The following is a 13,121-nucleotide window of genomic DNA, read 5'->3' as shown; positions in this document are numbered from 1 at the left end:
GAAGGAGATCCAGTAGTGAAACACCTATGGGAACACACATCTGGAAGAACTCCAATTACAGCACTAGGTGAGTAACCTCTCTTTCTTCACCAAGTAGTGTCACTATGGGTGCTCCAGTTCATGTGACTTCCAAGCAACACTCTCAACAGGAGGAACAATCTTCAGAGGACAGCCCAAGACAAGACTGCCTTCCCAAGGGCAGCATCTAATCTACAAGAATGAACCAATGCATAATCCTTAAGAAAGATATGAATTGAAGACCAAGTTGCAGGCTTTGGATCTTTCAGCAATGCAGATGAACATTCTGGGATGCTTTCTCAATAAGCTTGTTCTGTCCAAATAGAAGGCTAATGCCCTCTTAACATTCAGTGTTTGGAAAGCCACAGCTGCCTTGTTCTGATGTACCTTCAGAGGGAAAAAACCCAGGGAGATGAATAACTGGGTTGATATTAAATAAAGATGATACCTTAGGTAAGAATTTAGGATGAGGTCAAAATGAAAAAGTACGGAATGGATGGAAAACTGATTGCTGGGCAAACTGCAAGGCAAGTCAGCTAAGGGTGCCAGCCTGTCTGGGTCACATTGGAGCTATTAGTATAACCTTAGCTCTGTCTTGTCTGAGCTTATCACTTTGAACATCTGATGTGTTGGGAGGAAAGCATGAAGAAGGCCTCTTGTCCAAGAAATGAGGAAATCATTCCCCAGAGAAGGAGGAACTGTTCCCACCTTGAATAGAATTGTTTGCACTTCCTGTTGGTGATAGTGGCAAAAAGGACTACCACTGGGACTCCCCATGTCAGGAAAATACTTTTAAGAATGTGAGAGTCCAACTTCCATGTGTAATCTTGGGAGAAGTAACTGCTGAGGCTGTTGACTATGGTGTTCAACATCCCCAGAATGTGGCTGCTGAAATCAGAATGTGATTTGTTATGTACCATTTCCACAACTTTTGGCACAAATTGAAGGGGATCCTGCCCTTCCCTACCAGTTAATATAAAATATGCAAGCTACTCCGTTCTTCATATTCTCCAAGTGTCTGTCCTTTATTAATGGAAGGAAGAATATACAGGAAATTCTGACTCTCCTCAGCTCTAAGAGTTTTTTGTGTATATGAGCCTCCATTTGCCTTGTGTGGCGTATAGTCCAAATGTGCTTCCCTGCCAACAAGAGATGAATCCATCATTATGGTGACAGTAGAAGCATGCTGAATGAATGGAACACTTCAGAGACATTGTGAAGGTCCTTCCACCAGTTGAGGGAGTTCCACACTTGATGATGGATCAATACTAGCTTGTTAAGATGGGATTTGCTCAGGCTATAAATCATCCTGAGCCACTCCTGGAAACACCAAAGGGATAACCTGGCATGCTGTATCACAAAGGTACAAGTTGCTGTGTGTCCCAGTAGCTAAAGGAAGCTTCTTATTGATGTCTGTGGGCTTATCTGAATTCTTGCAATCAAATTTACTAGAGTGTTGAATCTGTTTATGGGGAAGCAGGCTTTGGCTGTCACTGTGTCCAAGGAGGCTCCTATAAAGTCTATCCTTTGTACTGAAGTCAATATGAACTTTTCAGCACTGAGCTGGAGACCTAACTGGAGAAACAGAGACAATTACATCTTTTTGTGTAAGCAGGGTCTGCATGAGTTCTTCCTTGACATCTAGTGACGAGCTAGGGGAAGACGCTCAAGGAACCGACCTTGTTTGCATAAACCTACTATGTCTACATGCTCAGCATGATGGAGATGCTTTGCTCAAATGATCACTGTTGGCTGGTACTGGATTGCAAATCACTTTGGTATTGGGTGCAGGGATAATAAAGTGTTGTCACCCTGGTTGTGTGAGTAGAGGGCCACAGAACAGGACATGGTGTGCCATGATTGAGGGTGGGTCACACTCGACTGCACTTGCTAAGCATGGGGTAGGGGAGCCAAAGACCAGTGGAGAGGAGAATGGGTGGGGACAGATATTTGTGCCTGGTGCTGTGTTCTCTGCCCAAAGAGTCCTAGACACCATTTGACCCTTCCTCTCTCCACTGCTAATGACAGAGCTGATTAGATTCAATTGGGAATCTCTTGTTTTGTTACAGATCACTAGAACTGAGATCACTGATAACCAGGTCTAAGTGCTAAGTCTTAAGCCTGCTGTGGGGCAGTAGTCTCCAGGGAGAGAGACCAGGAGCGGTGCCAGGGTTTTTGGCGCCCTAAGTGGGGGTCCTTCCGCGCTCCCGGTCTTCAGGGCACTTCAGCGGCAGGTCCCAGAGTGAGTGAAGGACTCACCACAGAATTGCTGCCGAAGAACCGGAGCGTGGAAGGATCCCCCGCTGCAGATGGTGGCAAAATGCCACCCCCCCCCCAAATCCTGGTGCCCTAGGCGACCGCCTAGGTCGCCTAAATGGAAGCGCGGCCCTGAGAGAGACTGACCAGCCTGCCCTCATAGTAAGGTCCCCCACTAATTGTTGAAATCACTGAGAGCTGTCTTAAGTGCTGGAATCTCAAGACATCACAATAGAGTGATGCAGCAGCAGAGTGAATGAAGATGCAGCAGCCAACAGTGCAGCGGTGAAATGAACAACGATGCAGGCAATGTCCAGAGGTGCAGTGGCAAAGTGCACGGCGATGCAGGCAGCAGCCAACGTTGCAGCAGCAGAGTGATCAATGGTGCAGTTGCCAGTGGCAGAGTAAACAATGTAGCGGTGGTGGCAGCAGGCAGCAACGCAAAGTGAACAGCACAGCAGCAGCAGCAGCTGAGGCACTGCTTGACACCTCCCCCCACCCCACCCCACCGGGATGGGAGGCAAACTCATGCAAACACACCTCTGAACTCCGGGTCTTCGCTGATCAAGGACAAGAATTGTGAGTGGGGTGCGCTGGAGGGAGAGGGGAGTGGCATGTTAAAGGAACTTTTGTTTGTCAGACTCTCTCACCACAAGGTGAGAATCTGAGGCAAAGGACAGTGCCCAATATACTCTGGGGTAGGTGTTTTCCTCATGGTCACATGCCTGCAAATCATGCTTGTGGCATTTCCCCAAATAAAGGCTGAGTTCTTTTCCCCGCTTTATTAAAAGTTTTCTTATCTATACTCCGACTCACTGCTTGCAAGAGGGGAAGTGTTGCCTCTTAGAGGTGCCCAGATGTGGTGTGCAATTTTCCCAGATTACTGGGTGGAAGATCAAGCTGGTTCTGTGTTGTATTGTTAAAAAGAACCCCTATATAGTGAACCTGGCTCTTGTTGCTGCCGACTGCACCCGGTGGAAGGGTTACAGCAGAAAGAACTTCATTGTAAGACTGGCCTTTGATCAGCCACTTTGAGTTATGGGAAGATTATTATCCCCAGGTGACGCAGATAGGCAGCAATCACTACTAACACCTTGGGGAAAAATCCTGGGGCAGAAGAAAGGCTGAAAAGAAGAACTTGGCACTGAAAATGGTCTTGACCAATCATAAATGGAAGAAATCTCTTGTGGGAAGGGTGAATTGTAATATGAAATTATGCATTTTGAAGGCCAAGATCCAATGATGGAATTATAGCCACCAAAGTCACCATTCTGAACTTTTGTGTTTTCACAAAGTGTTTTAGGAGTCTTAGATCTAGAACTGGTCTTCATCCTCCATTTTTTTTAGGAATCAGAAAATACTTGGAGTAAAAATCCTTCTCCCTGTGTGGAGACGGAAACTGGTTCTCTCCCTCCCAAGTATACGAACAGCTGATTTCCTCTCTCAGCAAGCAATTATGACAGGGGACCAGAGAAGGGGAGGGGAGGAGAGGTGGGTGGAGAGATGTAAAATGGATGGAGTAACTTGATTTTATAACCTCCAACCTGAAGTAATTTATTCCCATGCCAGCTAGAAGCAAGGGAGGTTGCTCCCAGTGGGTAAACTGGTGCAGCTGAGAAATGGCAAAGCAGGGTTGATCCAGACACTTGACCAGATCACCCAAATTGATGCTTTGATGATGAGCATGGTTGTTGACGAAGGAGATGTAGTGGATGGTCTTTTTCTTTGAAACATAAAGTCTCTTCCTAGGTGGCTTAGTGGGTCTCTGGAAACCCAAGAATTGTAAGGAGTGTGATCTCTGTGCCAATTGAGATTTACTAAATTTTCATTTGCTTGCAGGTGTGTAGATCCCTACAGTCCTTCAAGGTGTGTAATGACTTGCCAAATGGGAGATCTTTAACATTATTTTGGCCCTCCCCTGGGAATCCTGGTATCTGTAGCCAAAATATCTGTCACATAAATCCATGGAGATGGAACAAACTGCCATATTATCTGCATTCAAAGAGGCACATAGTGATGGACTTCGGCTATGGTGCTCCCAATATTCTGCTGGAAGGTGTTCAATAAAAAGTGAATTTTGAGTAATTGGTGTAACTTTACTTTGCCTCAAGTGCCATAATTCACATTGCTAAATTGTAAGTTACAAGTTTTATGGTAAAAAATGTCTAGGAGCTTTTGATGCTGTCTGCCACATTCATTTACAGCTTCAACCACCAAGGAGTTGGGTGCAGGGTGTGAAAATCAAAATTTGGAATCTTTGTTGCTACTTTTTCTCAGCTCTTTTACACAAAGGCGGTACCATTGCTGAGGTTTGTCACATTGTTTTGGCAGAATTTAGAAGGGGTTCATTTATGGGCAGAGCCACACTTGCAGAAAGTGACATTTGCAGAATGTCCAAGAGTCTATGTTGAAATTCTCAGAGTTCTTTTAGTGGATCTGCAATGAGTCTGCAATCCATTTCAATAGATCCTGGAACTGCCTGAAATCATTAGCCAAGGAAGGTGGAGAGGGCATCACAGCCTCATTTGGGGAAGATGAGGAGATGTTGGTTACTGGAGTAGTCTCGTTATCTACTCTGGCCTCTTGCTCCTCAGAGATTTCCTCTTGCAACTAAGGAGGCTGAGGAGGAACAAATGGAGCAGATGATTGCCTGTTCCGACTGTCCTGATCAGAGAGGCTGCGGGCTTGCGAAAACTGTTGACAGTAGGTAACCCAAGAATCTCAATATGCGACTGGGGGGAACATAAGGCATTGGAGTTGGCACCCACTGATGCTTATACCATGGAGGAGGAGCATGTCTCTCACGTGACTAGTCCTTCCCCCTGTAAGTCTCAGGGAGGAAGCCCCTCTGACGGTAGGTAGGGGAATCTTGGATCGAGACATGTGAAACAAATTATCCTCCTCAATGTCCAGAAGGGGAGCCCTCTCTAGCTCCAAAATTGGTAAAGAATCTGGCGGTGCCGGAGAGACATGCAACTCTGGAGACCACGATAATCTCAGTATCAGTTGGTGCTCAGCACCCATTAAGAAGGAAAACTCTGGCTCATTGGAAATATGCAGAGTCTTGGAGTAGCTAAATTCCAGTGCTACCGGGTAAGATATTGGAGACGGGAGAGAGATCTGCTTGATGAGTCCCTTACACATGATGTTCATACCAATGATACTAACAGCCTCAGAGCGTGTAGCATGAGGCAGCTTAGACCTCTGAGGTACTGAGGTGGTCATCCAATCCCTGAAAGAGACTATGGGCCCTGTCACAAATTGGTCAATAGGGGGAACCACACTAGAGAAGAACCCCATTACATTGCTGCTATTATGCATTTTACTAAATGGTGTATCTCTAATTTAAAATGGCACTATATAAATTTGCCCTTATAGACTCATAGACTCTAGGACTGGAAGGGACCTCGAGAGGTCATCGAGTCCAGTCCTCTGCCCTCATGGCAGGACCAAATACTGTCTAGACCATCCCTAATAGACATTTATCTAACCTACTCTTAAATATCTCCAGAGATGGAGATTCCACAACCTCCCTAGGCAATTTATTCCAGTGTTTAACTACCCTGACAGTTAGGAACTTTTTCCTAATGTCCAACCTAAATCTCCCTTGCTGCAGTTTAAGCCCATTGCTTCTTGTTCTATCATTGGAGGCTAAGGTGAACAAGTTTTCTCCCTCCTCCTGATGACACCCTTTTAGATACCTGAAAACTGCTATCATGTCCCCTCTCAGTCTTCTCTTCTCCAAACTAAACAAACCCAATTCCTTCAGCCTTCATTCATAGGTCATGTTCTCAAGACCTTTAATCATTCTTGTTGCTCTTCTCTGGACCCTCTCCAATTTCTCCACATCTTTCTTGAAATGCGGTGCCCAGAACTGGACACAATACTCCAGTTGAGGCCTAACCAGCGCAGAGTAAAGCAAAAGAATGACTTCTCGTGTCTTGTTTACAACACACCTGTTAATGCATCCCAGAATCACTTTTGCTTTTTTTGCAACAGTATCACACTGTTGACTCATATTAACCTTGTGGTCTACTATGACCCCTAGATCTCTTTCTGCCATACTCCTTCCTAGACAGTCTCTTCCCATTCTGTATGTGTGAAACTGATTGTTCCTTCCTAGGTGGAGCACTTTGCATTTATCTTTATTGAACTTCATCCTGTTTACCTCAGACCATTTCTCCAATTTGTCCAGATCATTTTGAATTTTGACCCTGTCCTCCAAAGCAGTTGCAATCCCTCCCAGTTTGGTATCGTCCGCGAACTTAATAAGTGTACTTTCTATGCCAACATCTAAATCGTTGATGAAGATATTGAACAGAACCGGTCCCAAAACAGACCCCTGCGGAACCCCACTTGTTATACCTTTCCAGCAGGATTGGGAGCCATTAACAACTACTCTCTGAGTACGGTTATCCAGCCAGTTATGCACCCACCTTATAGTAGCCCCATCTAAATTGTACTTTCCTAGTTTATCTATAAGAATATCATGCGAGACTGTATCAAATGCCTTACTAAAGTCTAGGTATATCACATCCACCACTTCTCCCTTATCCACAAGGCTCGTTATCCTATCAAAGAATGCAATCAGATTAGTTTGACACGATTTGTTCTTTACAAATCCATGCAGGCTATTTCCTATCACCTTACCACCTTCCAAGTGTTTGCAGATGATTTCTTTAATTACCTGCTCCATTATCTTCCCTGGCACAGAAGTTAAACTAACTGGTCTGTAGTTTCCTGGGTTGCTTTTATTTCCCTTTTTTATAGATGGGCACTATATTTGCCCCCTTCCAGTCTTCTGGAATCTCCCCCGTCTCCCATGATTTCCCAAAGACAATAGCTAGAGGCTCAGATACCTCTTCTATTAACTCCTTGAGTATTCTAGGATGCATTTCATCAGGCCCTGGTGACTTGCAGGTATCTAACTTTTCTAAGTGATTTTTTACTTGCTCTTTTTTTTATTTTATCTTCTAAACCTACCCTCTTCCCGTAAGCATTCACTATACTAGACATTCCTTCAGACTTCTCAGTGAAGACTGAAACAAAGAAGTCATTAAGCATCTCTGCCATTTCCAAGTCTCCCGTTACTGTTTCCCCCTCCTCATTGAGCAGTGGGCCTATCCTGTCCTTGGTCTTCCTCTTGCTTCTAATGCATTGATAAAAAGTCTTCTTGTTTCCCTTTATTCCCATAGCTAGTTTGAGTTCATTTTGTGCCTTTGCTTTTCTAATCTTGCCTCTGCATTCCTGTGTTATTTGTCTATATTCATCCTTTGTAATCTGACCTAGTTTCCATTTTTTATATGACGCCTTTTTATTTTGTTGGTCATGCAAGATCTCGTGGTTAAGCCAAGGTGGTCTTTTGCCACATTTTCTATCTTTCCTAACCATCGGAATAACTTGCTTTTGGTCCCTTAATAGCGTCCCTTTGAAAAACTGCCAACTTTCCTCAGTTTTTTTTCCCCTCAGTCTTAATTCCCATGGGACCTTACCTATCAGCTCTCTGAGCTTACCAAAATCTGCCTTCCTGAAATCCATTGTCTCTATTCTGCTGTACTCCCTTCTACCCTTCCTTAGAATTGCAAATTCTATGATTTCATGATCACTTTCACCCAAGCTTCCTTCTACTTTCAAATTCTCAACAAGTTCCCCCCTATTTGTTAAAATCAAGTCTAGAACAGCTTCCCCCCTAGTAGCTTTTTCAACTTTCTGAAATAAAAAGTTGTCTTTGGTATTAACAGTCCCATCACATAAATCCCTGTTCTAGGATTGCAAAATGCAATACTGCCTAAGGTCACATATTTTATATTATATATATTTCATCTGTTTTTTTCTACTTTGGAAACCAAGACACTTCTTTACATTTAGATCCAGCAGATCAATGTGTTAGGTACTTACCCCAAATTACACTGCTTGTCTTGATAAGATGTCAATTACTACACATCCTATAACATGTAATCAGTTGAGACAAATAACTTTGATCCTCTCTGTGTGAAGCTGAATGAGCTATTAATTGACACTTCCCACTTACTTATCCCCAACCTTAACTCTGGTATTATATGGATTTTCAAGCAAACTGATCAGAACATCTCACAAACTCACTAGGAATCACGGCCTTCCCTGAATTTTAACTGATTTACCGAATTCATTATGGCTGTAAAACTACGACAGAAAATTCCACTTACTAAAATAACAGAAGTTCTTCAGTAATGCCTCTGCATCTGCTCCTCCTATCCAGTGAATTTACCATCTATCACAACTGGTATGAAAGCACTACCAGAAATAACTTTTTACTGTAAGGAAAATGATTATTTACTTATACGAATCACAGTAATACTCCTCATTTGGATGTGGTTAATCTGGAAGACCTTTAAACTTTAATAATGTTACTCAATTTTAGACATTATTATTTTCTGCAACATAATTCAGACATGACCTTGACATCTAACAGATTTGAGCTCAAAGGTTATAAATTCTTTACTAAGTGAGCAGCTTCTCCTTGTTTAGCAACAGATCAAGACATATTTCATATCTTCTTTCTTGTGAAAAGGGAGTGATAACACAGTGAATTTTTTGTGCTGAAGAGATTTCTGAGTAGGACATCACACTGTCCTCTGACAATGTTTCAGACAACATTCTGCCAGAGCATGAAGGGGACTCCTCCATACGCTGAAGGAATCTGAAGACTGTCCTTTCCTCTCCAATGTTAACCAAAGATCTTTAGACTCTGCATTCTGCATTTTAACCCTTTGGTATCAGAAACTGGGATTCTCTGAGGCTAACTGCTAGTGCAGTAGAAGAAGATTTAGTGGTCAAACATTAAGTACCATTGCATCTACTACAAGGATGCTGAATTGTGAAGGGACAAGGTGGGTCAGTAAATATCTTTTACTGGACCAATTTCTGTTGGGCTGACTTCGAGCACTTTTGAAAAATCCCATTCTTAATATCTTGGCGTGTAAATGCGTAAAGTGGAGTAGAAAAAGAACTCAAGTAAAAAATGAAAGTCTAAAATAAAATTTGGTTTTCCTCAGTCAAACTAGGGGGAGTCCAGTGGTAAAGGTGACATATAACATGGAGAGAAAGCAGCAGGAGCTATCATGGACAAAGCCAAGGTTTTCACCAAAGAATTCGCATATGCAGCTATGGAAATAAAACATAATCCAGAGGTGATAGCACCACAACTGAGAAATTGAAGTAAATGGAAAATAAGGATGACTAAGTAGTATTTATGTTCCTTCACAGTTGTATACTATTATCCTGCCTCTATTTTAATGTCTCCTTAGATGCCTGCAATTGTCATCCCGTTTCCAGAACTTGTCCCTTTGTTCTTCAATATTGAATTAGCTAGTTTTACCTTCCAATGCTTTTCTTAATACTCTTCTTCCACATTGTTATTCCACTCTCTTTCTTTTGACTCTCCAGGTTCTATACTTCGCACTACCCTTGTTCATTTTTTTTTCTGGTATAGATATAAGTAAGTTTTTATATCAGATCTAGCTACTGTGTATATATTGCTACCTCTTCAGTAGGATACTGAACTACTAGCACTGATAGCATTGGAAATATTAAGATAAAGTAAGGGAATAAAAAAAGCTCTTTTGGCTTTTGCTGTCTAGTTCTTAAAAATGAACCCAAACATTTTTCTCTCCCCTTTCCTTTACTGCTCTTAATAATACAATCTTTCCACAAGCAGCTGAATAGTCAAACAAACGACAGCAGGCAGCAAAAGCATTGACGACTGGCTCTGGAACATGGAGTGTGCTTAATGAGCAAAGATAATATACGATTTAAGCTGTGCCTATTGGAGATGTATACATTTTAATATGATGCACTTGCTACTGAATATATGTTAACTTACTTTTGTCTTATAAAAAGTCCCAAACCTCATCTGTGCTTCCCATGATGACAGACACATGCAAATGACTAAGGAACAGGTTGGGTACATTTCTAAAAGCAAACATCATTTGATGAAACAAGATTTTAAGATCACAGAAATGTGTCTATTATGATGTCTCTTTTACCATACAGCTTTTCATGAAAAGGCTGGATTGCTGGATTTCTCTTTACATGTGTTTCTGTTCACCTTTGAAGACATAAATCTAGCAATCAAGTTAAAACAGTATCCAACAACAGAGATTCAAGACAACACTTGGAAGCTTTCAGGACAATGAAAGAACACTGGGAATCTGGACGCCCCGAGAGCATAGGAAGCTTACCTTCAGCAGTGCCTGAGATACCATCAGCTTTAAAATTGCTAGTGCTTTTCTTCCTACGATGTTTCTTTCTGTTGGCATGAGGGGAGGGAGGAGGATCCAGTTTGGGACTTGTGGTACTGGATATACTTGGACTTGAACACACTGAATCTCCCAAACCAGTATCTGAAATTTGACACAAAGCAGACAAAAAGTGAATAATGCATCATTTTAAATAAATGCCTGAAAGATCCTGAGAGATGTTGTGAGAGATGACAGTTCTGTACTGCCTAGTAGTTATTTATATTAGGGCATATTCACATTCTTTTTAATTTACCATCCAAAGACTACAGGAAAATCCACTACTTTCTGCAAAAAACATTCACTAGCAAATTGGTTAAGGACTGATCCAACTCCAACTAAATCAATGGGAGTCTTTCCACTGACTTTAATGGGAATTTAAATGGGACATAAAGGTGGAAGATTAGTTTAATAATTCCAGGTATTCTCCTCACCACAGAGAGTTTACTGCTACCCAAAACACTCAGTTCATGTTAGGAAATCAGAAAATATATGGGAAGAGATGTGACTGCATGCTTCCACTGAGCATTGTTCAGTTGTCTTCAACAATGCTAATCCATTAGAAAGAAGATAAAAATGGTGGGGTTGGCCAAAACCAGAACCACCATTTTTCTTTTTAATGTGAATAATAATAAAAAAAAATCAAAATGTCATATTATTAAAATATCATTTCTCCCACATGACGACGATGGGGTATCTGATTTGTGTATACTTGCGGATAGCCAATATATTACAAAAATAACCTTTTCTCACTACTTTCGCACTACTGTAATATTCCAGGATAATATACAAAGTTTTCTCAGCAATAATGATGGCAAGTAGTTTTTCCCTCCATAATTAAATAAATGAGACACAAGGTGGGTGAAGTAATATCTTTTATTGGACCAAACTTTGTTAAAACAGAAATTGATCTAATAAAATGTATTACCTCACCTACGTTGTCTTCCCTGTCCCGGGACAACCCAGCTACAACACTACAAACATAAATCAAGTCACTCCTTTTGTATTCAGCGAATCAAAGGTAAGATTACTTAAACATAGCAGCTATGCCATCTCTCATACTTTCATAAATACCTTCCTATTCCTGCATGTCTATTCTAAATCCCATGCTGAGGTACTGAGGGATAATGATGTGAAACAGAATGACTCATCTCAAAATTTCTATCATTCTTAAAGCACATGTGCTGTTGGTGGGTTATTTTATAGTATACAAGCTCTTAAGGGTCAATTTCTCTGATAGGAGTTGGCAAATACAGAGAAAGGGGAAAGTCCCTCTGGTCTGCTGGTTTGGCAACTCAGTACATATATGGAAGCAATACAGTATAAAAATTACATGATCACAACCATGTATTTCATATATTTTTAAAAAACCACCACCACCACCACAACACTGATTCAAGCCAAAAAGTGCAAGGAACCCACTAGTCACAAGTGGTAGGAATTAGTAATATCACCTAGACTTGTCATACTGTCGAAACCATGTTATTTTGGATTTTTAACTGACACTAAATTTTCATAGGCAACCTTAATATTGGTATTTCTTAACTGAGTGCTTGCTTTGCAACTTTAATCTTCTTTTAACATATTTATAGATTCCATTACAAAAAATGTCAGCAAAAAAAATAATCTAATAATCCTCTACAGTAATATATTACACTGGTCTACAATTTTTGAGAAGTTGTCTGCTTCAGAGATAAAATGTGCTATTTATTATGTATTTTGATGTGCTGAATTCAAATATGACAATTAAAACAACTGATCGGCTACTGTTTCTAAGATATTTAAGTTTTTACATTTTATGTCTATGTATATTGTGTAGATGGTAGAGTTTTAATCATAAACTGTAAACCTAGGTCTTTTCATGTGTTTATGGTTGCTTTACATGATAATATTTCACCTGTCCTGTTTTATGTAACACTTTAAAAATCAGCAAAAGAGTTATATAAATAACATTGATTATGAAACAAAAGGCAAAAAACTATTATGTACATAGTTTAGTCCTATTCAGTGTCTACTTGGCTTGTCTCTTGTATTCATTAAATGGAGCATCTCTTGTCACTATCCAGCAATAGTCTGCAAGCACTGATGGGCTCCATTTGCCCTGATAGCCTGCCAGGAGATTCCACTGCTGTAGTCTGGAGCCCAACAGCTCTGCCTTACTCTTGGGTAGTTCCCAAATCCCTGACAAGGTCATTCAGTTCACCTTGTGTTATGAGGTGTGGTTCAGAGGAGGAGATTGGGAGAAAATGTGGGTCCTGTGACACTGATGGTTCAGGACCAGAAGTTTCATCCTCTTCCTCTTCCTCGTCTGACTCAAGTGAGAATGATTCTGGTGCATCAGGAACCGGCAGTCCTTCTCCGGGGGGTACTGGGCGTATAGCTGATGGAATGTTTGGATAACGCACAGTCCACTTTTTCTTCTTTGACACACCTTTCCCAACTGGAGGCACCATGCAGAAGTAACAATTGCTGGTATGATCTGTTGGCTTTCTCCAAATAATTGGCACTGTAAAAGGCATAGATTTCCTTTTCCTGTTCAACCACTGGCGAAGATTTGCTGCACAAGCGTTG

The 13,121-nt window shown here is 41.4% G+C and overlaps 1 protein-coding gene across 1 annotated transcript in view; it reads right to left on the bottom strand.

Annotated features, from left to right (window-relative positions):
- Nucleotides 1-13,121, bottom strand: part of AGAP1 (ArfGAP with GTPase domain, ankyrin repeat and PH domain 1) — a 653,532-nt gene that overhangs the window by 126,596 nt on the left and 513,815 nt on the right. Inside the window, 1 exon segment of the mRNA XM_030579564.1 lies at nt 10,494-10,655. Within this exon segment, the coding sequence (XP_030435424.1) occupies nt 10,494-10,655 (162 nt within the window).

This window comes from Gopherus evgoodei, chromosome 11 (assembly GCF_007399415.2).
Source record: "Gopherus evgoodei ecotype Sinaloan lineage chromosome 11, rGopEvg1_v1.p, whole genome shotgun sequence".
NCBI lineage: Eukaryota > Metazoa > Chordata > Testudines > Testudinidae > Gopherus > Gopherus evgoodei.
Note: the sequence above shows the minus strand (reverse complement) of the source record. Positions and strands in the feature narration are given on the sequence as shown.